The 26,606-nt window shown below is 46.3% G+C and overlaps 2 protein-coding genes across 12 annotated transcripts in view; one reads left to right on the top strand and one right to left on the bottom strand.

The window, feature by feature from the left end:
* Positions 1-19,305, bottom strand: LOC110485578 (mitoferrin-2). 2 transcript variants are annotated; one of them, XM_036940115.2, is made up of 4 exons: positions 18,776-19,305; positions 11,773-12,001; positions 9,752-9,808; positions 1-4,293 (listed from the first exon to the last, which is right to left on the bottom strand). In XM_036940115.2, the coding sequence occupies exons 1-4, from the start codon at positions 19,118-19,120 to the stop codon at positions 3,710-3,712; spliced, it is 1,215 nt and encodes a 404-aa protein (XP_036796010.2). In that variant the 5' UTR covers positions 19,121-19,305; the 3' UTR covers positions 1-3,709. The 2 variants fall into 2 exon arrangements, with proteins under 2 accessions (XP_036796010.2, XP_090051614.1); XM_090195488.1 differs by lacking the exon at positions 18,776-19,305 and adding an exon at positions 12,406-12,586.
* LOC118940329 (ectonucleoside triphosphate diphosphohydrolase 7) overlaps positions 18,890-26,606 on the top strand; it is a 17,044-nt gene continuing 9,327 nt past the window's right edge. For 2 of the 10 annotated variants that reach the window (XM_090195456.1, XM_090195461.1), the window contains exons 1-7: positions 19,509-20,091; positions 21,699-21,799; positions 22,416-22,595; positions 22,793-22,998; positions 25,162-25,312; positions 25,464-25,567; positions 25,808-25,867. In XM_090195456.1, the coding sequence (XP_090051582.1) occupies positions 21,792-21,799; positions 22,416-22,595; positions 22,793-22,998; positions 25,162-25,312; positions 25,464-25,567; positions 25,808-25,867 (709 nt within the window). In that variant the 5' untranslated portion in view covers positions 19,509-20,091; positions 21,699-21,791. Of the gene's footprint in view, positions 20,174-21,690; positions 21,800-22,415; positions 22,596-22,792; positions 22,999-25,161; positions 25,313-25,463; positions 25,568-25,807; positions 25,868-26,606 lie in introns of all 10 variants that reach the window. The other 8 variants (XM_090195455.1, XM_090195460.1, XM_090195458.1 and 5 more) reach the window with 7 other exon arrangements.

The raw sequence follows: 26,606 nt of genomic DNA on the forward strand, positions 1-26,606 counted from the left end.
TAATGGATCATTTCTCTCCAGCACGTGGGGGCAGCAGTCCCAAGAGAAGACCCTGCTTCTGCGAGGCGCTGCCCATTAGCCACTATTTATTTACAATTCACAAAGTAATACAGGAAGAAGTTTCTCTTTCAATACAGATCAATCCTCTTCTCTAGCTTTTCCTCATTTTCATCACATCAAATTCACCCATCCCCCGTTCTTTCAGTCTTTGGTTTCCACTCCCAAACATGGCATACGGCAGGAAACACTCCTACATTCAGTTCTCTTTTCTCTCAGCAACTCCTTTAAAGGGGAAGTTCAGTATTTTAGGAGCTAGCGGTGGCTAAAGTTGGCTGACGTTTGTAGCGGTTGTTTAAAAAGCCCTGAAGCATTGACACGTTTCTTCTGGCCCATAGACTACTTTCAGGATGAGAAACCATCTGACAAAGTTGTAAAATAGTGAACTTCCCCTTTAAGTTAACTGTTAACATATTCAAAACGTTGTTCGCTACTTGTGTATTCAGTATGTTGTTTCTACCTATAGGTTCTATAGGGTGCCGTTCTGGGTGGCAGTTGGTTAGTCTATATGAGGGGGATATCCTGCCAAGTAATCTATTACAAGGATCCAAAATTGCCCTAACTTCCCCAAAATGCCAGGTTTTCCAACAGGTCATTGTTGGGGATTCAGGATGCCCTGCTTTTCCCCCTAATGATTACAGGAACATTCCTGGATAAACTGAGAATTTTGAAAAGTTCCCAGAATTTTTCAACCATATTAATGAAGGAACCTATATATTAAATCTTCATTTATCTGGTCGGTTCCAGAACACTTGGCTGAAACTCTACTCCTTTACAGATAGAATGAGTTGATCTAGGATAAGAGTAGTCCTACTCACACGTGTTCTTCTCTGTGATAACATGGCTTCAGAAATGAAGGTTCGGGTCCAGCAGGACTTTGTATTTGTGCGTTTGACTCATGGCGGCTGATTCGAAGGCCGTGTGTACGTAGTAAATGTTTCTAAAAGTTACCATAGGATAAGTAACCACATGTGTATAAGTTACTATTTAAATGATTAGTTACCATAGGATAAGTAACTACATGTATGTAAGTTACTATTTAAAGGATTAGTCACCACACATAACTGTAAATGACTATAAGTGCTAGAAAGTGGTGCGTGGTCAGAAGGTTCCGTCCCAAATGGCACCGTATTCCCTATATAGTGCGCTACTTTTGACCAGATCCATATGAGCCGTGATCAAAAGTAGTACACTATATAGGGGCCAAGATGCCATTTTGGACACTACACGCACTCTCAAGGGAAACGTCTTCTGCTCCCTGTGGGTCCTGGCCAAAAGTAGTGCACTATAAAGGGGAATAGGGTGCCATCTGAAACAAAGCCCATACATCTCAACAGTCTGGTAGACTAGAGGTGTAGCACACCCTCCCACCATCCTCAGAGGTGCTGTCCCAAATGGCACATTATTCTCTATATGGTGTCCTAGCGCTTTGCACTCAGTGATCTAGCGCTTTGCACTCAGTGATCTAGCGCTTTGCACTCAGTGATCTAGCGCTTTGCACTCAGTGATCTAGCGCTTTGCACTCAGTGATCTAGCGCTTTGCACTCAGTGATCTAGCGCTTTGCACTCAGTGATCTAGCGCTTTGCACTCAGTGATCTAGCGCTTTGCACTCAGTGATCTAGCGCTTTGCACTCAGTGATCTAGCGCTTTGCACTCAGTGATCTAGCGCTTTGCACTCCTATTTGATTTATTTCTCTCTTCCTCATTCAGTCAGTCACATCCACACACAGTCAACACCACTGTCTTGATCAACTCCAATGGGCTAAGTTGAACATTTCAAGTCAAAATACTCATATTCCTCAATGTCTACATACAGGCGGAGAAATACATTAACACAAGCCCAGTCACTATCTCAAAGATGGAAAAGGCAGTTATTGTTTTAAATAGCGTTGCATGAAACAATTTCTGGTGAATTTAATTCCCATTTCAGAATGCTAGACGAGTGGTAGTCCAGTGGTAGTCGTGACTATAGATATATCCTTAATGCTAAATCCACTGACTGCAGTCATCATCCAATACAGAGGTCTTCACTTGGTCCAAGTCCCCATGACCTCACCTTCCTCCCAAAGTGTGCCCTTGTTCACTTCCCTTCACTGGTTTGAAAGGTAATGACTGGTATAATAAATATGGTGGAAACTAGCCCATTCCTCCACCAACCTAATACTATTAGATTAGTGGGAAGTAGTGAACGAGTGCACATTTGCAGGAGAAAGTAGATATTATTGGGACTCTTTTAGATCTGTCCATAAAGTCAATGGAGGAGGGAGGTCGAGACTCAAAGCCCCCTAGTGGTTATAGTAGGGAAATGCAGAAATATAATTCTAATATATACAGTAACTGGACAGTTTATTAGGTACATCACCTCATTCACCAAAATGGATCGCTCCTACAGACAGTGAGTAGCGTGGCTGTGGCTTGCTATTTAAAGCAGGCAGACAGGCATTCAGTTACTGTTCCATTGAAAGCTAGAATGGGCAAAACGAGTGACCTAAGCGACGTTGAGCGTGGTATGATTGTTGGTGCCAGGTAGGCCAGATCCAGTATCTCAGAAACGTCTGGCTTTTCACACAAGACAGTCTAGGGTTTACTGAGAATGGCGCGACAAACAAAACACGTCCAGTCAGTGGCAGTCCCGTGGGCGAAAACAGCTTGTTGATGAGAGAGGTCAAAGGAGAGGGGCAAGAATGGTGCAAGATAACAGGCAAGCCTCAAACAGACACATAACGGAGCAGTACAACAGTGGTGTGCAGAACATCATCTCAGAACACACAACTTGTCGGTCCTTGTCACTGATGGGCTATTGCAGCAGACGACCACACCGGGTTCCACTCCTAGCTAAAAACAACAGGAAGCAGCTCCAGCGGGCACAAGATCACCAACACTGGACAATTTAGGAATGGAACAACATCGCCTGGTCTGACAAATCCCGGTTCCTGTTGCGTCAAGCTGATGGCAGAGTCAGAATTTGGCGTATGCAGCATGAGTCCATGGACTCATCCTGCCTGGTGTCACCGGTACAGGCTGGTGGCGGTGGTGTACTGGTGTGGGGAATGTTTCCTGGCACACCTTAGGTCCCTAGATACCAATTGAGAAAATAACTTTTCCGACACCTTGTAGAATCCATGCCCCAAAGAATTCAGTCTGTTCTGGAGGCAAAGGGAGTCCGACCCGGTACTAGATGGGTGTACCAAATAAACTGGCCAGTGAGTGTATATTTGAATTAAAGTGCCATGTACAGTATGTCTATAATAAACTATGTGAAAGATGGGGACTTGTTCTCTTATGTGAGAGGATAAGAGGAGGTCAGGTGTAGATGGGACACAGCTTTTGGCAACAAAAAACAAAAACTTCACTTTTGCTAACCTTAACCTAATTCTCCTAACCTGCTGAGTAAGTTCTAAACCTGCTGTGTAAGGTGAATGTGGACAAAAGCTGTATCTCTTCTAGTCAAAAATACTAGGGGGGGGGCTTTTATTTCCTGGTTAGTTTAGAAGGTCAGAGGTCAAATGGTTAGAGGTGGGGTTACTGTGGGGTGGTTATAGAGTTAGATAGAGGGGGAACTTGGCCCAAAGATAGGAGCTGAGCCCTCTAGTACATATCTATGGGGTGGGTTCCTTGGGGACATTTTGAATGAAGGTCTTCCCTCCCTCTCTACTTCTCTCCGTCTCGGTGGTGCAGCCTTCTCTCGTACTGGCGCTTGGTGATGACGTATTTGAAGAACTCGTAGACGGACCAGCTGATGGCGGTGGAGGGCATCTGATAGATGATCCTGGCCTGGACGCCCTTAAAGAACGCCGACCCACCCCCCATCCTGTACACAGTCCGGAACGCCTCCCCTAACCCCGAGATGTGGCGCCCCCCAGTGGCAGACGCCGTCCCTACACTTGCTCCAACCCCCAGCGCTCCAGGGACCTCAGCATGGACCGCTAGGGCCTCCTGGGTGTTGAGGAGGGTCTTACAGACATCAAGCGGGGTGGTGGCGGCGGCAGCAATGGCCCCGGCAAGCGCCCCGGAGATGACGTGAGAGGAGGGGTTGTACTGTCTGTGGGGGTTGAGCAGCTCCTGGAGGTACTCGTAGGTCATGAAGTGGAGAGCCTGGAAGGGGACGTTCATGGTCAGCTGGGTGGTGTAGGAGCGGTAGAAGGCCCCGGGGCCCTCACGCCTCCAGATGGAGCCCACGCAGTCAGACACGCCTCGGTACGGGGAGTTGTACATCTGCATACGCTGCTTCACCACTAGAGGGGAGAGAGAGAGACGGTTTAGAAGAAAAAAAAAAACAGATGTTGAAAACACACTGGAGCTTTTCAAGTACACAACCATACAGAGAGGAAGGTCAGCCTAGAGGAGGAAAAGGGAGAGGAGAGGAAGGTCAGCCTAGAGGAGGAAAAGGGAGAGGAGAGGAAGGTCAGCCTAGAGGAGGAAAAGGGAGAGGAGAGGAAGGTCAGCCTAGAGGAGGAAAAGGGAGAGGAGAGGAAGGTCAGCCTAGAGGAGGAAAAGGGAGAGGAGAGGAAGATCAGCCTAGAGGAGGAAAAGGGAGAGGAGAGGAAGGTCAGCCTAGAGGAAAAGGAAGGTCAGCCTAGAGGAAAAGGAAGATCAGCCTAGAGGAAAAGGAAGATCAGCCTAGAGGAAAAGGAAGATCAGCCTAGAGGAAAAGGAAGATCAGCCTAGAGGAAAAGGAAGATCAGCCTAGAGGAAAAGGAAGATCAGCCTAGAGGAAAAGGAAGGTCAGCCTAGAAGAAAAGGAAGGTCAGCCTAGAAGAAAAGGAAGATCAGCCTAGAGGAAAAGGAAGATCAGCCTAGAGGAAAAGGGAGAGGAGAGGAAGGTCAGCCTAGAGGAAGGTCAGCCTAGAGGAAAAGGGAGAGGAGAGGAAGGTCAGCCTAGAGGAAGGTCAGCCTAGAGGAAAAGGGAGAGGAGAGGGAGGTCAGCCTAGAGGAAGGTCAGCCTAGAGGAAGGTCAGCCTAGAGGAAGGTCAGCCTAGGGGAAAAGAGAGAGGAGAGGAAGGTCAGCCTAGAGGAAGGTCAGCCTAGAGGAAGGTCAGCCTAGAGGAAAAGGGAGATCAGCCTAGAGGAAAAGGAAGATCAGCCTAGAGGAAAAGGAAGATCAGCCTAGAGGAAAAGGAAGATCAGCCTAGAAGAAAAGGAAGGTCAGCCTAGAAGAAAAGGAAGGTCAGCCTAGAAGAAAAGGAAGGTCAGCCTAGAAGAAAAGGAAGATCAGCCTAGAGGAAAAGGAAGATCAGCCTAGAGGAAAAGGGAGAGGAGAGGAAGGTCAGCCTAGAGGAAGGTCAGCCTAGAGGAAAAGGGAGAGGAGAGGAAGGTCAGCCTAGAGGAAGGTCAGCCTAGGGGAAAAGGGAGAGGAGAGGAAGGTCAGCCTAGAGGAAGGTCAGCCTAGAGGAAGGTCAGCCTAGAGAAAAAGGGAGAGGAGAGGAAGGTCAGCCTAGAGGAAAAGGGAGAGGAGAGTCAGCCTAGAGGAAGGTCAGCCTAGAGGAAGGTCAACCTGGAGGAAAAGGGAGAGGAGAGGAAGGTCAGCCTAGAGGAAAGTCAGCCTAGAGGAAGGTCAGCCTAGAGGAAAAGGGAGAGGAGAGTCAGCCTAGAGGAAAAGGGAGAGGAGAGGAAGGTCAGCCTAGAGGAAGGTCAGCCTAGAGGAAGGTCAGCCTAGAGGAAAAGGGAGAGGAGAGGAAGGTCAGCCTAGAGGAAGGTCAGCCTAGAGGAAAAGGGAGAGGAGAGGAAGGTCAGCCTAGAGGAAAAGGGAGAGGAGAGGAAGGTCAGCCTAGAGGAAGGTCAGCCTAGAGGAAGGTCAGCCTAGAGGAAAAGGGAGAGGAGAGGAAGGTCAGCCTAGAGGAAAAGGGAGAGGAGAGGAAGGTCAGCCTAGAGGAAGGTCAGCCTAGAGGAAGGTCAGCCTAGAGGAAAAGGGAGAGGAGAGGAAGGTCAGCCTAGAGGAAAAGGGAGAGGAGAGGAAGGTCAGCCTAGAGGAAGGTCAGCCTAGAGGAAGGTCAGCCTAGAGGAAAAGGGAGAGGAGAGGAAGGTCAGCCTAGAGGAAGGTCAGCCTAGAGGAAGGTCAGCCTAGAGGAAAAGGGAGAGGAGAGGAAGGTCAGCCTAGAGGAAAAGGGAGAGGAGAGGAAGGTCAGCCTAGAGGAAGGTCAGCCTAGAGGAAGGTCAGCCTAGAGGAAAAGGGAGAGGAGAGGAAGGTCAGCCTAGAGGAAGGTCAGCCTAGAGGAAAAGGGAGAGGAGAGGAAGGTCAGCCTAGAGGAAGGTCAGCCTAGAGGAAGGTCAGCCTAGAGGAAAAGGGAGAGGAAGAAAGAAAAGGTGATGGCAGGACCGAGAATAAAATAATAGTTGAAAGGAGAAGAGTAGCACATCTAGTCAAAACAGAGATATTAGGCTTTTAATGAGGGACACAGTTGGGACACACCATCAAGGGATTCCCCATTGCAGCCAATCAGAATGAGATGAAACCAGTCTCTAAAGGAAACGCTACTTAGGAAAGTAAAAGGAAATGGGGCTTATGGAATTCAGAACACCAGAAAGTTCAAAGCGTCCAATCCCGTCCCTAGTGACCCAGCCGGTGGACCAATGGCACAGCTGGCTGGTACACCTGGGCCCGGTCAGGTTGCTATGGAAACACCAATCACCATGGCCAAATGTGTGTGAGCCAGCGGATGTTAATGCTATAGAGCTATACACTTGAGGGAGCAGGATGTAAACACACACCTGCAAACCGGTCGACTAATGACACTCACAGATGTGTGTTCCGATGCCCCTTTAGTTAGATGATGCTAACCCTCAACACTGATCTAAGGCCAGTTTTACTTTTCCTGCCCTCAAGGTCAAGGATAGGATATGACTCATGTAAGCTGATCCTATATCTGTGCCTACTAGCAACTTCTACCCAGGTGCTGCTCCTAATGGGCACCCGCAGTCCAGTCTCAGAGCTCCCCCTAGTGTCCTGTAGCAGTATATAAAGAGTTGTGCTATAAATATTCATACAGAGAAGGGATTACTGTTCTATTAATGTATCAGGGAGTCTGACGCTGCAGATATCTACAGTGTGTATCAGGGAGTCTTGAGGCTGCAGATATCTACAGTGTGTATCAGGGAGTCTGAGGCTGCAGATATCTACAGTGTGTATCAGGGAGTCTGACGCTGCAGAGATCTACAGTGTGTATCAGGGAGTCTGAGGCTGCAGATATCTAGTGTGTATCAGGGAGTCTGACGCTGCAGAGATCTACAGTGTGTATCAGGGAGGCACCAGAACATCACATCCATCATTTATTAGGTCCTCAAATCAGCTTTCTGAATTACCATAGAAGCACCAGAACATCACATTCATCAACATTTTGAAGATTGCTCCACAAAATGAGGTGCAAAATAAGTAAAAGCTGATCTACCTAACTCTGTAGAGACCACAGTAGTTCCCAGAGTGAACCATCCCTGAGACGGTGAGGTAACACACGTCTCACGTTTAGTGAAGATGTTCGGTACAGCGGGGACGTTTTGTAACGGGGCTTTAGAAATGAATAAACACAGCAATGTATCAACCTACGTGACATCAGCAGACTGCAGTGATGAGCACTGAAATGGTCCCCCATAATAAAACACAGTGATGAGCACAGAAATGGTCCCCCATAATAAAACACAGTGATGAGTACTGAAATGGTCCCCCATAATAAAACACAGTGATGAGCACTGAAATGGTCCCCCATAATAAAACACAGTGATGAGTACTGAAATGGTCCCCCATAATAAAACACAGTGATGAGCACTGAAATGGTCCCCCATAATAAAACACAGTGATGAGCACTGAAATGGTCCCCCATAATAAAACACAGTGATGAGCACTGAAATGGTCCCCCATAATAAAACACAGTGATGAGCACTGAAATGGTCCCCCATAATAAAACACAGTGTTGAGCACTGAAATGGTCCCCCATAATAAAACACAGTGATGAGCACTGAAATGGTCCCCCGTAATAAAACACAGTGATGAGCACTGAAATGGTCCCCCATAATAAAACACAGTGTTGAGCACTGAAATGGTCCCCCATAATAAAACACAGTGATGAGCACTGAAATGGTCCCCCATAATAAAACACAGTGCACTATGACCCGCGGCACCTAACGGCTTTAATGAAGTGGCAGCTGCGTTCATACAGATGATGTCGCCGTATTCTACGGCCAATAGGAACGTCAACTGAATGACCTGCGTTCTGCTATTTAGCGAGAGGCAGGACCTATTTCTACAGAAGACCATTTTTAATTCTCAGCTTTTTACCAACTTATCAATACGCTTTTGAAAAAGACAGCTTTTCATCTATCCAGACGCCCAGATATTTGTAAGCAGGGACACAATCAATATGGACGCCACCCAAAATACATGCTTAAGTCAGAGCTATTTTTACATGTGCTCCAGAGAACAACATGTGCTTAGTTTGACCTGCATTCAATACTAATTTCAGGTCAGTAAAGTTTCTGTTATACAATGAAGGCAGACTGTAGTTCAGATGCCTATTCAACCGTAGGGAATAATCACATAAACAACTGTATTACCGGCATACAAGTGCAGGTTACAGTTTTTTTTACAGACACCTCGATACTGTTAATGTAAACAGTACAAAGTACAGCACCCAGAATCCACCCCTGCGGGACACATTTTGTAGTATCCAGGAAACCTGATACACGTTGAGTTCTATCTGTTAAGTCATTTTTAAACCAGTTACATGCAGGCTGGTCCAGACCAATTGAGGAAAGACACAGAATTGGCAGTGAGTGATCAACAGGAAGCCTTTGAAAAGGTCAATGAAGAGGGCAACACAATGTTGCCTTCTAGCCATAGTTAACCACATCAAGGAGAGATGCAGCAGAGAAAGTGCTACGACCTGGTCTAAAACCCAACGGATGGACATTTACAATACATTTCTGTAGCTGAAAATGAATCAAGGATTCTAATAGTTTAGCAAGACATTTCAGAAATAGCGCAATCATTATTTAGGTCACAAGGACATTATTCTGGTGACATGATGATCGATGCTTGGCTGCAGTTTGTGACAATTTAAAATAATCTTGCTCTTTTGTCCAAAATCATCTCATCATCTAGGCTAGAGCCCTGCACGGGTATGAATAATTTTAAGAACAAGCCCTACCCTACCCAGGCCCGCTGGCTTCTGCCAAAAGTAAGGCCCGGCCTGGCCCTGCCTGAAATCAGAAATAACTGTTAGTTAATCCACAAACTGCTCCTCTGTCTGTCATTCGCTCCCTGCACACAGCTCGCTCTGCACGCCGAGTATCCATAGCAACGGCTCAGCTTGGGCTGCTCTGCTCAGTATAGAGACATGCGCACACACAGTACACACACACACACACACGCACAAAGTACACACAATACGCACACACAATACGCGCACACAGTACGCGCACACAGTACGCGCACACACATACATACACACAATGTATGCACGCACAGTATGCGCGCACAGTACACACACACAATGCCCACACACACACGCACACAGTACGCGCACACACACACACACACAGTACGCGCACACACACACAGTACGCGCACACACACACAGTACGCGCACACACACACACACAGTACGCGCACACACACACACAGTACGCGCACAAACACACACAGTACGCGCACAAACACACACACACAGTACGCGCACACACATTATGCACACACAGTTTTACCTTCTGCTGGGTTCATGATTGCATCATGGAGTACAGTGGCCATGCAGCCTGCCATTCCTGTTAAAAGAGACAGCAGAGGGTAGAGAGATGGTTGGTTACCAGTACAAGACAAACACACAGCAGTAGAGAGATGGTTGGTTACCAGTACAAGACAAACACACAGCAGTAGAGAGATGGTTGGTTACCAGTACAAGACAAACACACAGCAGTAGAGAGATGGTTGGTTACCAGTACAAGACAAACACACAGCAGTAGAGAGATGGTTGGTTACCAGTACAGTAAGACAAACACACAGCAGTAGAGAGATGGTTGGTTTCCAGTACAAGACAAACACACAGCAGTAGAGAGATGGTTGGTTACCAGTACAAGACAAACACACAGCAGTAGAGAGATGGTTGGTTACCAGTACAGTAAGACAAACACACAGCAGTAGAGAGATGGTTGGTTTCCAGTACAAGACAAACACACAGCAGTAGAGAGATGGTTGGTTACCAGTACAAGACAAACACACAGCAGTAGAGAGATGGTTGGTTACCAGTACAAGACAAACACACAGCAGTAGAGAGATGGTTGGTTACCAGTACAGTAAGACAAACACACAGCAGTAGAGAGATGGTTGGTTTCCAGTACAAGACAAACACACAGCAGTAGAGAGATGGTTGGTTACCAGTACAAGACAAACACACAGCAGTAGAGAGATGGTTGGTTTCCAGTACAAGACAAACACACAGCAGTAGAGAGATGGTTGGTTACCAGTACAAGACAAACACACAGCAGTAGAGAGATGGTTGGTTACCAGTGCAGTAAGACAAACACACAGCAGTAGAGAGATGGTTGGTTACCAGTACAGTAAGACAAACACACAGCAGTAGAGAGATGGTTGGTTACCAGTACAAGACAAACACACAGCAGTAGAGAGATGGTTGGTTACCAGTACAAGACAAACACACAGCAGTAGAGAGATGGTTGGTTACCAGTACAAGACAAACACACAGCAGTAGAGAGATGGTTGGTTACCAGTACAAGACAAACACACAGCAGTAGAGAGATGGTTGGTTACCAGTACAAGACAAACACACAGCAGTAGAGAGATGGTTGGTTTCCAGTGCAGTAAGACAAACACACAGCAGTAGAGAGATGGTTGGTTACCAGTGCAGTAAGACAAACACACAGCAGTAGAGAGATGGTTGGTTACCAGTACAAGACAAACACACAGCAGTAGAGAGATGGTTGGTTACCAGTACAAGACAAACACACAGCAGTAGAGAGATGGTTGGTTTCCAGTGCAGAAAGACAAACACACAGCAGTAGAGAGATGGTTGGTTTCCAGTGCAGTAAGACAAACACACAGCAGTAGAGAGATGGTTGGTTACCAGTGCAGTAAGACAAACACACAGCAGTAGAGAGATGGTTGGTTACCAGTACAGTAAGACAAACACACAGCAGTAGAGAGATGGTTGGTTACCAGTGCAGTAAGACAAACACACAGCAGTAGAGAGATGGTTGGTTACCAGTACAAGACAAACACACAGCAGTAGAGAGATGGTTGGTTACCAGTACAAGACAAACACACAGCAGTAGAGAGATGGTTGGTTACCAGTACAAGACAAACACACAGCAGTAGAGAGATGGTCGGTTACCAGTACAAGACAAACACACAGCAGTAGAGAGATGGTCGGTTACCAGTACAAGACAAACACACAGCAGTAGAGAGATGGTTGGTTACCAGTACAAGACAAACACACAGCAGTAGAGAGATGGTTGGTTACCAGTGCAGTAAGACAAACACACAGCAGTAGAGAGATGGTTGGTTATCAGCGCAGTAAGACAAACACACAGCAGTAGAGAGATGGTTGGTTACCAGTACAAGACAAACACACAGCAGTGGATGCCGCAACTTTCCTTCATCTGTCGGTCTCGCAGTGACCGTTGGTCAAATTAGCAACATTGCTAATACCTCTAAGGTACAGTACGTACGCACATGTCAATGTCTCAGGGAATGTGTGGCTGTAACACCGTACCATTAGCAAAGTGGCTGTTAGCTCCCGGGTGGACCACGTTGCTGAGTGAGAACTTGAGTTTCTCATAACAGGCAAAGTACAGAGCATGGGCTGGCCCCGCCCCTATCGCCATGACGTTCAGCCCCCTCACAGGTCGCCACACCCCCTCGGTACGCACGATCTGGCGTAGGGCGTCCATCACGTTACGGTAACGCGCCCCCGGCTCGGGCTGCAGGCTCTGCATCCGCGTCTGGAGAGAGAGAGAGAGAAAGAGAAAGAGAGAAAGAGAGAGAGAAAAATAAAGAGAGAGAGAGAGAGAGAGAAAAAGAGAGAGAGAGAGAGAGAGAGAGAAAGAGAGAAAGAGAGAAAGAGAGAGAGAGAGAGAGAAAAAGAGAGAAAGAGAAAGAGAGAGAAAGAGAGAGACAGAGAGAGACAGAGAGAGAGACAGAGAGAGGGAAGACAAGGAGGGATAAAGGGGGGAGGAAAGGAGGGATAAAGGGGGGAGGAAAGGAGGGATAAAGGGGGGAGGAAAGGGACAGAAAGAATGTAGAAGAGGGGGCGGGAGAAACGAGACGAAAGGGCATCAATGCATGGTCAATCCACTCTTTCATAGTTCAGCTAATTAGTGGGTCAAGTGATAAGAGAGCAGTTCACCAGTTCACCAGGTCCAATACACTAGACATTTCTCTGTATACCCCAACAGTATGTTCCTGTTTACTGGCTCAAAGTCAGTTAGGTAGGTAGACATAATAATAACTAGGCCTGAGGCTACTGGGTTCCACCCTTCCTCTGTCAACAGGGCACCAGTCACTGTGTCACAACAGAATAATGCTCTGTATGGGAAGGATGGAGCAATAACCAAACTTCTGAGATTGCATCAAGAGTAGAATAGCCTCCTTTATCCAATCACAGAGGACACCAAGATGGAAGGGTGGGGAAAGACCAAACGTCTGAGATTGTGTCAAGAGTAGAATAGCCTCCTTTATCCAATCACAGAGGACACCAAGATGGAAGGGTGGGGAAATGACTTCTGGAGGGCAGGGATGGAAATTCCCACTCATGACTACACACACTTCTGGGAAACGGAAAGTCAGAATGAATGTGGAGGAACAGTGTTTTGTTGTCATATATATATATATATTTTACACAAGGCTCTAAAAGACTGCCCCAACTTTCATTGTTTCTAAAGTGGTTGTAGGCGTTTTATTTTGCAGTGACAGATATCACAGGCCTTACATTTTAAAGGCCATTTCTGCACCTCACCAATTCTCAGAACCAATACAACAGTGTTAGATAGACCTCCACACCAGTCTGTCCTTGGCATCCCACTCCAACCCATGTTACTAGAAACACTGAGCTAACAGTCAACACCATCTCTACACAAATCACAAGTACTACCATGTTTATTTCCATTTTACTGCCCTGTTCGTTTTCACATGCGGCGTCATCTACGCCCTGTGGAAGTTGCAGTGCACACACACACAACGCAAACATAGCACACGTGTGCTATGTTTGCGTTGTGTCTACAGCAACAATGGTACACTTTCAACCCCCTCTCCTCTTCAGGAAATGTAAACATCAGAACACACCCGGTTGCATAACGTTCATGTGACCAGACTTAGCACTTCCAGGGTATAGACAGACACCTGAGAGTCCAGCTTCAGGGGGAAATGAAAGGATAGGGGGTTAACTTAACACGGCTGAATCCCCTGGGAAAGCCCCCCCCCCTTTCTGAATGATTTCTTGCCCTCTCTCTTTCCCGCCCTCGTCTCTCTGGTCCCCCCCTCGTCTCTCTGGTCCCCCCCTCGTCTCTCCGGTCCCCCCCCTCGTCTCTCCGGTCCCCCCCCCTCGTCTCTCCGGTCCCCCCCCCCTCGTCTCTCCGGTCCCCCCCCCCCCCTCGTCTCTCCGGTCCCCCCCCCCTCGTCTCTCCGGCCCCCCCCCCCTCGTCTCTCCGGTCCCCCCCCCCTCGTCTCTCCGGTCCCCCCCCCCTCGTCTCTCTGGTCCCCCTCGTCTCTCCACTATATTGAGAAGCCCTAGATGTGCAGTCCAGTCAGGCCACAGGCCCCTGCAGCAACAGAGTACAGTACACAGGACGGGGAAACCAGCTCAACATATTACTGGTCTTCTCTCCTGTATCCCAAATGTCACCCTGTTGCATAGCCTATATTTCAGTGCCTCTGACTGGAGACCTACTGTAAGGGCCTTGGTCAAGTAGAGCACTATAGAAGGAATATGGTGTCATTTGGGATGCACCAAAACAGTGTTTGGCCTTGTCCTGTGAGGAAAGTCATGGTTGTCGTGGCTGCCTTTGACACTTCATGTTGGTTTATACTCAACTCAAGCGCTCGTGGCTGTAATAACACTCGTCATCATGGTTGTTATAACACTCGTCACCATGGTTGTTATAACACTCGTCATCATGGCTGTTATAACACTCGTCCTCGTGGCTGTAATAACACTCGTCACCGTGGCTGTAATAACACTCGTCATCATGGCTGTTATAACACTCGTCACCGTGGCTGTAATAACACTCGTCATCATGTGTTTTGGGGCTTTGATCCTCATGGCTTGGCAACTGCCATTCCTCTTCACTGTCACAGTGACCTCAATATAAACGGTCTGATCAGATCCAATACCACATTTAGAAGCTACTAGCATCGTCCATTAATTCATACCAAGAATGATTCTTATTGTGAATCCCTTAAAGGTCTAGTGTGATCATGCCTCATACTGGCTGTGCATTACAGTAAATCTCTATTGGCAGCTTTCTGAAATAGTTTCTGTATTGTAGCTGAATGGGCCTAACTGGAAATCATGCACCTACACCGATGATGCCAGGCTCAGGTCAACCGGCGTTAAGGCACCCACAGGCCGGCGTCACGGCGCCCACAGGCCGGCGTCACGGCGCCCACAGGCCGGCGTCACGGCGCCCACAGGTCGAGCTAAAGGCCCTTTAGAAGTCCTGGGTCGTATTCAAAGGGGCGGGCAGTGAAGAGAAACTGCTCCTCAGATCAGAACAGGGTGACTGTGTCCTAAATGGCACCCACAGGCCAGTGTTACAGCACCCTGTACACTGAATAGTGCACTACCTTTGACCATAGTCCTATGGCACTACAAAAGGAATACACTGCCATTTGAGACACAGAGAGACAGTGACACACCTTGTAAAAAGGTCCCAGCAGCAATGAGGAAATGGGTATTTTGAAAATCTATGGAGGAAACAGCGAGAGATGGGAAGGAAGGAGTGCCAACGCAAGTTCCTTTATCTGTCAGAGCACCGTTTCAACAAGGCAGGACTCCGGGCTAGGGAAATTAACCAGATCAAATGAGGAAGTAGTAGTCTAACTAGCTCATGAACACCAGTATCAGCCTTACAACAACCCAATGACTTGAGACATGTCCCTAGTAAATGAGTGACAGGAAAGTGTGCAACAGTCAAGATGGATTCTGAAAAGGTCAGAACAGTGAAAATACAGTGCCTTGCCTTCAGACGGTATTCACACCCCTGGACCTTTCCCACATTTTGTTGTACTACATCCTCAACTTAAAATGGATTCAAATGTAGATGTTGTGTCACTGGCCGACACACACAATATCCCATAATGTAAAAGTGGAAATATTTTTGAAAAGTTTACAAATGACTCAAAAACAAAATGCTGAAATGTCAAGTGAATAAGTATTCAAACCCTTTGTTATGACAAGCCACAATACATTAAGGAGTACAAATGTGCTTCAGTCACATAATAAAGTTACAAGGACTTAAACAATGTGCATAATAGTGTTTAACGTGATTTCTGAAAGACTACCTCATCTCTGTACCCCACACATGCAGGTAGGTGTAAGTAAGGTCCCTCAGTCAAGCAGTGAATTTCAAACACGGATTCAACTACAAAGACCAGGGAGGTTTTCCAATGCCTCGCAAACAAGGGCACCTATTGGTAGATGGGTACAAAAAAGAAAAAAGAAGCAGACATTGAATATCCTTTTGAGCCTGGTGAAGTTATTAATTACACTTTGGATGATGTATCAGTAGACCCAGTCACTACAAAGATACTTCCTTCTCAGTTGCCAGAGACAAAGGAAACCGCTCAGGGATTTCACCACGAGGCCAACGGTGACTTTAAAACAGGTGCAGAGTTTAACGGCTGCGATAGAAGAAAACTGAAGATGGATCAACAAACTTGTTGTTACTCCACAATACTAACAGAAATGACAGTGTGAGTGAAAAGAAGGATGCCTGTACAGAATTAAAAAATAATCCAAAATATGCATCCTGTTTGCAATACGGCATTAAAGTAAAACTCAAAAAATGTGGCAATGAAATTAACTGTATGTCCATAATATAAAGTGTTAAGTTTGGGGCAAATCCATCACAACACATCCCTCACTGAGTACCACTTAATATTTTCAAGCATGGTGGTGGCTACATCATGATATGGGTATGCTTGTCATCGGCAAGGATCAGGGAGTTTTGGGTGGGATAAAGCTAAAGCTGAATAGAGCTAAGCACAAGCAATAACCTATAGGAAAACCCGATTCAGTCTGCTGAGAGACCAATTCACCTTTCAGCAGGACAATAACCTAAAACCCAAGGCCAAATATACACTGGAGTTGCTAACCAAGATGATATAGAATGTTCCTGAGTGACCTAGTTACAGTTTTGACTTAAAAATCATCTTGAAAATCTATGGCAAGTCTTGAAAATGGCTGTCTAGCAATGATAAACAACCAATTTGACTGAGCTGGAGAAGTTTTTAATAATACATGCTCTTAGAGACTTACCCAGAAAGACACACAGCTGTAATTACAGCCAAATGTCAGTCTAACATTTATTGACTCGGTGGTGTGACTACTTATGTAAATTAGATATTTATGCATTTCATTTTCAATAAATCTGCAAACATCTCCAAGAACATGTTTCACTTTGTCAATATGGGGTATTGTGTGTAGATGGGTGAGACTAAAATAATTAAATACATTTTGAATTCAGTCTAATAACAAAATGTGGAATGAACCAAGGGGTATGAATTATTCCTGAAGGCACTGTAAATGACGGGCCTTATGGTCGGCCAGGGCTCCAAAGCTTTCAGCCATTAATAACTAATTTAAGGCAGACTGCCCAGAGCCAAAAGCAGAGACCACGGTATACAGTGGTAGTATGGGACAGTGGTATTCTAGACCAAAGGGTATGTATGGTTGTACCATGGTTGTACAGGACAGGGGTATTCTAGACCAAAGGGTATGTATGGGTGTACCATGGTTGCACAGGACAGGGGTATTCTAGACCAAAGGGTATGTATGGGTGTACCATGGTTGTACAGCACAGGGGTGGAAGCTTGAAGCCCGTGGAAGTCAGACTCTTACAGGATTCTTTATTAAAGGGCCAGTGCAGTCAAAATATTTTGTTTCCCTGTGTTTTACATCATATTGTACAGCAACTGATGAAACTAACACCATAAAAAAGTTAAGTTATTTCATGATAGTTGCTGGTTGAAAATACATTCTAGCATTAGAATGTACAGTACTAGAGGCCACCAAAGTAGGCAGAAATAAAAAGCTTAGCACCCCGAGCCCGAGGGAGCCTGCCTTGCTACTTTTTCTATCTGGCTGGCTACTCCATGTTCTTTCTGAAAACACTAGGTATTCTAGACCAACGGGTATGTGTGTATCATGATCGTATGGGGCAGGATTATAAGGTAACAGAGGTTATAGGTGTTCAGTTGAGGTTCTCATTCTCACCTTACAACCTATTAATCTGTCCAGGTGGTGAGAGAACAGGGGTGAGGACAGCCAACAGGTGCCAAACCCTGTTTAAACTCAAACTAGTTGGATCAGTCAGTGGCTGGACAAAGTTCAGATACACAACCTAGCTATGCAAATAGGGCATAGGATGAACCAAAAACTCCATGTTGAGTTGAGAATCAATGGCATCCATTCTATAAAATAGCTACATGTATCTGCAGTTCTGTTTCAGCGAACCCACCAGCGGTAATAACTCAAGTAAAAGCTTGTAATCATGTGCAACAACAGCAGCCCAGCTGACATCAGTGAGTAGACAGAGGAGTCTATTGAGTATCTCCAATCCAGGGCCTTGTGACCAACATACACTTTAACCAACACTAACCAAATACTTTCCCTTCTCCTTGTGGATTATGAAACAAAGTGGTGATTATGCAATGATCTAGCCTAGCTCGATACAAATATGGATTTGATGACAACCATAACAATTATGTTCCTTTATAGCTTTTAGCTAGTGTCACTGCTACAAAACAAACCTGTGTCATATAGTTCGATTGACAAGCTTCAATGCATTATAGTTTGGAGACTAGGAATGTATACAGTGTGAGGCAAGTGTGTACAACTAACTAGGCCCTACATGGGTACATAAGAGCACTTTGTGTGATACTTGGTTAGGTAGCTAACGTTTCATTACACACTTCTCAGTGTACATATGTGACGTAACCTGGCTGGCTCCTCTCCTGTCGGTCAGCTAACATTAGGAAGTTAACTAACGCGGGTAATGATTAACCTTGGCTTAAAAGTACAACCACATTTTAAAAATAACAAACGAGCAGCCTAGATCATTATTTGGCGACATGTCACTTTCACCTTCGCTAGTTAGCAACCTACTCGAGCTCAGGCTTGGGCCTACCCACAGGATGTATGTCAACAACGGCTGAGATTCTGAATAACACCGTTAGCTAACAAACTAACTTAGTTAGCAATTTAAACAACTGCTGGTGGCTCCTCTGACAACGTACATGTCACCGGGGAATGTGTATATGTGTTATTTTAGCAACACTTGTGTGCAGACGTGCTGTATCTACACAATTAGTTAGCTAACTATTCCTCCCCTCTTTCCATTCTGGAATAATTGTGAACAGCTAACTAGCCTCGGACACCGGTAACTGACGCTACAAGCGTAGCTACATAATAGCAATCAAGCGCCTGGCTAAAGACTAATTTATTCATGTTGACTAGTTCGTTTTTTATAGTTTTTTTTATTTAACCTTTGTTCTTTTACCTTAACACAGTCGATGGGATACATTAGGCAGTGTTCCATGATGCCAGCCACGGCGCCGGCTAACATGTGTGTACTGGTGGCTACACCCTGGGGGAGCCCCTCGTAGTCTATTTCGGTCTCCGTAGCAGCCACCGTGGGCTCTGGGGCTGCTCGAAGTTGCAACACCGCAGTAAAGTCCGGTTCCGCTGTTATCCGAGGCGGTGACAGACCACCAACAAACCCCTCCGTAGCATCCAAAATCCTCCCGCCGAGCCATCGAATGTCTGCCCCTGCAGCTCCAGCAGCAACCCCGGCATCGACGCTTGGTGTGTCCACCCGCCTGGACACGAAACCATTCGCTTCCATGCAGATACGATATAGTAAAGTCCAAGCTGCGCGGTTATTCCTCGGTTTCGACACTTTCGCCGCCAATCTCTTGAGGGTTGTCGAGGATAGCTCCAGCCGATAACGGGCCCCACCAGACCGACACTGGCTCAAGGGGAGGCTAAAGTCGGCAAGGGGAATAATGCACTTGGCGGACTGGAGAGGGCTTGTCAGTGAGTCACGCCGGAAACGGTTACATGATTGTGTATTTCACCGGTCAAACATTATGAAATATGGAATGAATCCTAGCGATTGGCTGATTTGCAGTGTAATTATTCATAAAATAAGGCGGGAATAGACCAAAGGGGAGGGATGTGGAAGGCTGGCAGTGACAATTTTATAATCTCCATTTTGGTAACCACAGCAGTCACATGTTTTACTGTAGTTGTTTCCGAATCCAGGGTGTGTGTAATCACCACCAAGGTCAATCATTTGATTCAAATGACATGCATCGGCGCTTACTGCTCATTGGGTTTAGTTATATTAAAATGTGTCCCCAGCATTGGCTTCGAAGGTCATCACTGTTCTGTCTGCTGTGAAATTACTGCGTGAAATGATGCATGACAGGCTCACTGTGCATGCAATGGAAGCAATGCAAGAATGTAAATGTATGCAGATAAATAATATACATCAAAAGATACACAACAGCTATAGATTTTAAACTGACCAATATCAATATGCATTGGTCAAACATGAATGTACAAATCGCACGCACCACACGGGGGCATCATTCAGCACATTGGACAGCGACGTGTTCCGTGACGTGTCCACGTCGGCTACCGGAAAGTACGTCATCTGATGGATTTAAAGCTTTTTATTTTATTTTGCTGGATAAAGATTAATCTCGTTCGAAGAAAATTGATTTTTGTCGTTAATCTGTGACTCGGGGGTAGGATCCACCCGTGATTAAAACGACTGGTATGACGTGACGGACAGTGTTAATTTGTATCAAAGTGAGTTTGGAACGGTGACAATGTCACAATGTATGACTATATCTAGCCACCTGGCTACAGCTGTAACATTCACCGGAAGCCGGTTAGTTATCAGTATTGTTGTTCTAGTTTTAGTCAATCGAAATCGCTATGTTAATACAAATTCTCTGCACAGGCCACATATTCATTATTTGTTGAATTGCAGTCAGTGGGTGAATTGAGATTAGTTTAGCTTGTAGAGCTAACAATTTACTGGCAAGTAATACATCTTACATAACGTAAAACACTGTTTAAATAATATATTAACTCGTTGGCAGAGCAACCTGGACTCAGGGGTAGACGTAACATGTGGGGGGGGATGTATTAATGTGTGGATGCCCATCATCCATTTCGTATGATATGTTACGAATTGCAATTCGTTAGCTAGCTAGTTAGGCGTAAAGTTAAATGGTAAGTGGAAGGGTTAGCTAACATGTAAAGTAGCTAATGGTAGTAAGTACTTGCAAGGTTGCCTAAACATCAAACTGTTGCCCTGGTTTCTCCATGGATATTCAGTTTGAAAGAAGTCGCTGTAAAAAAGACTCCATAGTCTCTACAGGCCAGAATGTTGATAAAACATGTATCTGAGGTTACTTTACAGGTTGTCCTTTTGTCAGAAAGTAGTGGGGATCAAATGTAGACAGTAAAGATTTGTTAAATAAATAAAATACAATTGTTTTTGCGGCACTGGTAGGTTCTGTCATGTGTATTTTCCATCTCCTGACGCATTTCATGTGATGCACAAAAATTTAACAGTAGCCGAATGTACCTTCTACATAAGGATAAATCAGCGGACAACAGGTAATGTACATTCAAATTAATTTTTTCAACATTCTGACTTCTGATGGGACTGTTCATAAAAAGTGAGCCTACATGTTAATGTCAAGAAAGGAGTTTACTTCTCGTATTCATAGAGGCTAAAGTTGTCCGTGATGAGATTCGAACATGCAACCTTTGGGTTGCTAGAAGTTTGCGTTCTACACCCACCCTGACCAACCACACTCTTTTCATTTTTTCCTTATGTAACCATACCAAATATAACATATACTAATTTGAGTTGCCCAGATTTTTGTTTACTATGTTACGTCTAGTCTGAGACCAGTCTGGGCAGAGGTATGAGGGTGCGTTTCTATTGCACATGCATGTGCTGTATCTATTCCTGTTGACACTGCTTTGAACTCAACACATCTAGCTACTTGGCTGTTCCTTGGTGCCTCTGTGATTTACGAATGATAGGCCTAGCTACCTATGTTTCATGTCCACAACTAACTTGAAGGGATACGTGGTGACAGACTTTTCTTCCGACGTGACTATCAATTCAATTCAAGGGGCTTTATTGGCATGGGAAACATGTGTTAACATTGCCAACGCAAGTGAGGTAGATAATATTCAAAAGTGAAATAAACAATAACAATTAACAGTAAACATTACACATACAGAAGTTTCAAAACAATAAAGACATTATATACACACACACACACACACACACACACACACACACACACAGTGTTTTAACAATGTACAAATGGTTAAAGTACACAAGATAAACTAAATATACTATCTCTATGTCCTTCTCTCCAGATCACCAGGAGAAAGCAACACCTGGGTCCACGTAGTACGTTCCCAACCATGAGGAGGTGACAGCAAGATAACTCTGCTGCTAGGTCTTGCTGCTTGGACATATGGCAAGGTAACACACACTCTTTATTTGTGGGTTGTATTATTAGCCAATCTAGCTCGAATCTCCACCCGCGTAGGATAACCATCCATCGAAATACAGGGATATGTCTAGAGCTAGACCAGGGGTAGTATGTCTAGAGCTGGACCAGGGGTGGTGTGTCTGGAGAGCTGGACCAGGGGTGGTGTGTCTGGAGAGCTGGACCAGGGGTGGTGTGTCTGGAGAGCTGGACCGGGGGTGGTGTGTCTGGAGAGCTGGACCGGGGGTGGTGTGTCCATAAACACTCTTCCCAGGTGATGGATCAGAGAGGATAAAAAAAAAATTGAACAAAAATTGAATCGGCACACTGGTGTAATAGTGTTCTCAAAGGACAACATCTGGACCACAAACTGGTTGTTCTTCAGAAGGACCACGAGGCAACACACACTAACTGGACTGCTGTGTTCACGTGATGGCAGGATGTGAACTTCAGCATGTGTTTAGGTGAAGAGGTCTAATGTTTATGATTGTTTGAAATGTTACCACAGTGTTATGTTATACAGAACTAGTAATGTAATAACTGTGCGTGTCTATGCGTTATGTTGTAGTAGGCTATATCTATGAAAGTAATGCAAACCTCCTCCTCCAGGATCACTTTCTCATGCCTGCCAGCCTCCTGGTACTGCAGTGTGTCCTTGCTGTCTCTGGGTTGTGTGCCCAGGCAAAGGGCCTTCTTCCTGGTGTTTCTCACCTGCTCTGCCCTGGTTTTCTTGGGGGTCTACCAGACTGAGCTCTGGGGGCCCCAGCGCCACAGGGGACACGTCAACAAGTGAGTGAGACGTCAGATGAATGGACAGACAGAATGACAAAGAGAGAGCGAGAGACAAACAGGCACACACACACACACACACACACACACCAGGCAAAGTGTTTGCACTGCACTACTACTAAGTCAACCCAGACTCTGCATTCATAGTGTATGGTGTCTAACATGTTTCTCTCTCCATCTCCCGCTATCACCCCTAGATACCTCTCATCTGTGGAGACCATGGAGGCTACTGATGTCACCAACGCAGCTCTAAACTATGGGATTGTGGTGGACTGCGGCAGCAGCGGCTCCAGGGTGTATGTGTACTACTGGCCCCCCCACCATGGAAACCTCCACACCCTGCTGGACATCAGGCAGATGAGGGACCACGACCGCCACCCTGTGGTCAAGAAGATCAAACCTGGTGAGGGGGGTTAGGTGAGGAAAGAGTGGGGGCGGGGGAGAACAATGTAACTGTTGAATGACCAGGAGAAAAGGATGTTATCCTCTCCAATGCCGTCGCCACATCACAGCAGAGAACAACGTAACTGTTGAATGACCAGGAGAAAAGGATGTTATCCTCTCCAATGCCGTCTCCACATCACAGCAGAGAACAACGTAACTGTTGAATGACCAGGAGAAAAGGATGTTATCCTCTCCAATGCCGTCTCCACATCACAGCAGAGAACAACGTAACTGTTGAATGACCAGGAGAAAAGGATGTTATCCTCTCCAATGCCGTCTCCACATCACAGCAGAGAACAACGTAACTGTTGAATGACCAGGAGAAAAGGATGTTATCCTCTCCAATGCCGTCGCCACATCACAGCAGAAACGATTTGTCTTTACTCTGTCAGATGCCCCTCTACCTCTTTACCTCTGGTACAGGGAGAGCTAACATACAGTAGCTAGTTACCGGTAACTGCCAAAATACAGGAAGCGCCAACAGAAAGTGTCTTAGTAGGGCGTTGAGCCGTTACAACTGCCAGAACAGATTCTACAATCTGTGTCTGGAACTTTACTAGAGGGATCTTCCATTAGAAATTCCTTCATTTGATGTTTTGGGTGGTGGTGGAAAACATCTCAGGTGCAGCCCAAGAATCTCCCATAAGTGGTCAATTGGGTTGAGATCTGAACACACACACACAAACACACACACACACACACACACACACACACACACACACACACACTTTAAACCCACTAAGCTCCTTTGGGACCCCTTTTTCAATGTCCCTGAGATCCTCTTGTTCTAGCCATGGTTGCCAAAATAACGAGCAACTGGGTGTTTTTCTACATGACCCTAAGCATGATGGGATGTAAATAGCTTAATTAACTCAGGAACCACACTTGGGTGGAAGCACCTGCTTTCAGTATACTTTGTCCCTCATTTACTCATGTCTTTCCTTTTTATTTTGGAAGTTACCTACATGTTCACCATGTAGGGGCGTGGCACCCCAGAAGAAGTTAGTTGTTGTCATACAGTGTGGAGGGTTTCTACCTGTTTTCCCATGTTGTCAGGCCACATGTCCTCAACCTGCTCCTTATCGCAACATTCTTTCCATTACCCCCTTATTGGCCTGATACCTGAACACACTGGGACTGAGTGGGACCGGGGACTGAGTGGGACCGCAATTACTAAGCAGTTAGCAGCTGCTTTGTTCCCACTAAATGAACTGTAGAATTGACAGAGAAATAGTGAATCTGCCCTGTTACCCCCCAGCCAAGGCCACTACCTCATCCTCAACCCAGCTATCGCTAATCTCTCTCTCTCTCTCTCTCTCTCTCTCTCTTTCTTTCTCTCTTTCTTTCTTTCTTTCTCTCTTTCTTTCTTTCTTTCTCTCTTTCTTTCTCTCTTTCTTTCTCTCTTTCTTTCTTTCTTTCTTTCTTTCTTTCTTTCTGTCTTTCTCTCTTTCTCTCTTTCTTTCTTTCTCTCTTTCTCTCTCTCTCCTTCCTCCCCCCCCCCCCCCCCCCCCCCCCAGGTATTTCCACCATGGCGCTGAGCCCAGCCAAGGCCACTGCCTCGTCCTCAACTCAGCTATCGCTAACCTCTCTCGCTTTTCTCCCCCCCCCCCAGGTATTTCCACCATGGCGCTGAGCCCAGCCAAGGCCACTGCCTCGTCCTCAACTCAGCTATCGCTAACATCTCTCGCTTTTCTCCCCCCCCCCCCAGGTATTTCCACCATGGCGCTGAGCCCAGCCAAGGCCACTGCCTCGTCCTCAACTCAGCTATCACTGACCTCTCTGTCTCTCTCTCTCTCCTTCCCCCCCCCCCCAGGTATTTCCACCATGGCGCTGAGCCCAGCCAAGGCCACTGCCTCGTCCTCAACTCAGCTATCGCTAACCTCTCTCGCTTTTCTCTCTCTCCTTCCTTTCCCCCCCCCCCCCAGGTATTTCCACCATGGCGCTGAGCCCAGCCAAGGCCACTGCCTCGTCCTCAACTCAGCTATCGCTAACCTCTCTCGCTTTTCTCTCTCTCCTTCCTCCCCCCCCCCCCAGGTATTTCCACCATGGCGCTGAGCCCAGCCAAGGCCACTGCCTCGTCCTCAACTCAGCTATCGCTAACCTCTCTCTCTTTCCTCTCCAGGTATTTCCACCATGGCGCTGAGCCCAGCCAAGGCCAGTGACTACCTCCACCCCCTCCTTTCCTTCGCTGCCACCCATGTCCCCAGGAAGAAACACAAGGAGACTCCTCTCTATATCCTCTGTACTGCTGGCATGAGACTGCTGCCTGAGAGGTAGGCCTCAGCCCTCCACCTCCACTTTGTCAGGGTCCAACGGTCAGCAGGGGGTCAAGCACAGGATCCCCCCCCCTAGAGATCTGTGGGAGGTTTAGAGCATTGATTTATACATCTCTAACAGTGGTTTAAAAAGTGTTTTTCTCCCCAGTCAGCAGGCTGCTATCCTGGAGGACCTGGTAAGAGATGTTCCAGTGGAGTTTGACTTCCTGTTCTCCAGCTCCCATGCAGAGGTGATCTCTGGGAAACAGGAAGGTGAGACAGAGAGCTGTGAGCCTGATGGGAATATGGTGCAGTTGTACCGAGACACTGGTCGGTTCCTGGGATCACCCAAACACAAACTGTATGCACCACTAAGTGGCTTTGGAGAAAAGTGTCTGCTGAGTGTGTATATACTGGTGTGAAAAGGCCAAATGGTGTAATTGAACTAATATACTGCACCTGTCCTCTGTGTGCTTTGTGGCGTTAATGTTAACACTGCCTTTCTGCCCGCAGGTGTGTATGCATGGATTGGTATTAACTTTGTGTTGGGACGCTTTGACCATGCAGAGTACGGTGAGTGTGAGGTTATGGCTTCGTTGATGATGTCGCTTGTTTGTCCACTGCAAAGGATGAGGCTGGATTTTGTTATGGCTTAGCTGTAGGCCTGAAACATGTCGCTAACCACCATTTTATAGGGCGTTAGATGCCGTACATGGCGGCTATACCCATGTCTCAAGGCTAGGTTAAGGCCTTCGCAAACAATCATTTTGAGCCATGTTATGACACAATTTTGCCGTCCCAAACCAAATGTCCACGTCGTGGGCAAATTCTTAGGTTGTAAACGATTATCGTCCGTCTTGGCTCATTCAGTGCGACCGGGTCTAGTAAGTAACGCCACGTGCGGTCGTAGGCTCTGACAAAGTTCTAGCAGTGTCAGAATTGATTTGCCTTTATCGTATAGTGTGGCTGGTGTTACGAGCCAATCCCGGTGACTGACCAATAGGAACGCGGCCGGCACGGAGTATGCATACAACACGATTATTGCGAATGTTCAGATGAATATAATAGTTTGATCTAAACGTTTAGCCTACATGCGCTGCAAGAATAACGGTTTTCCTGATCATCCTGTTTACATGGACACATCTGAAATCAGGCTACCTGATGGCCATTTTCAGCATTTATCAATGAAAATAAACGTTCTACCACAGTGACCATGTTATTTTGGGTAAGCCTATTTGATTCTGAGTTCGGACATATAAAGTTTGTATGTGAAAAGTATGTCTAAGATGCATAGGGGGAGAGGCAGGGTGAA

Source organism: Oncorhynchus mykiss, chromosome 13, assembly GCF_057628025.1.
Source record: "Oncorhynchus mykiss isolate SJ-2025 chromosome 13, ASM5762802v1, whole genome shotgun sequence".
Taxonomy (NCBI): Eukaryota; Metazoa; Chordata; class Actinopteri; order Salmoniformes; family Salmonidae; genus Oncorhynchus; species Oncorhynchus mykiss.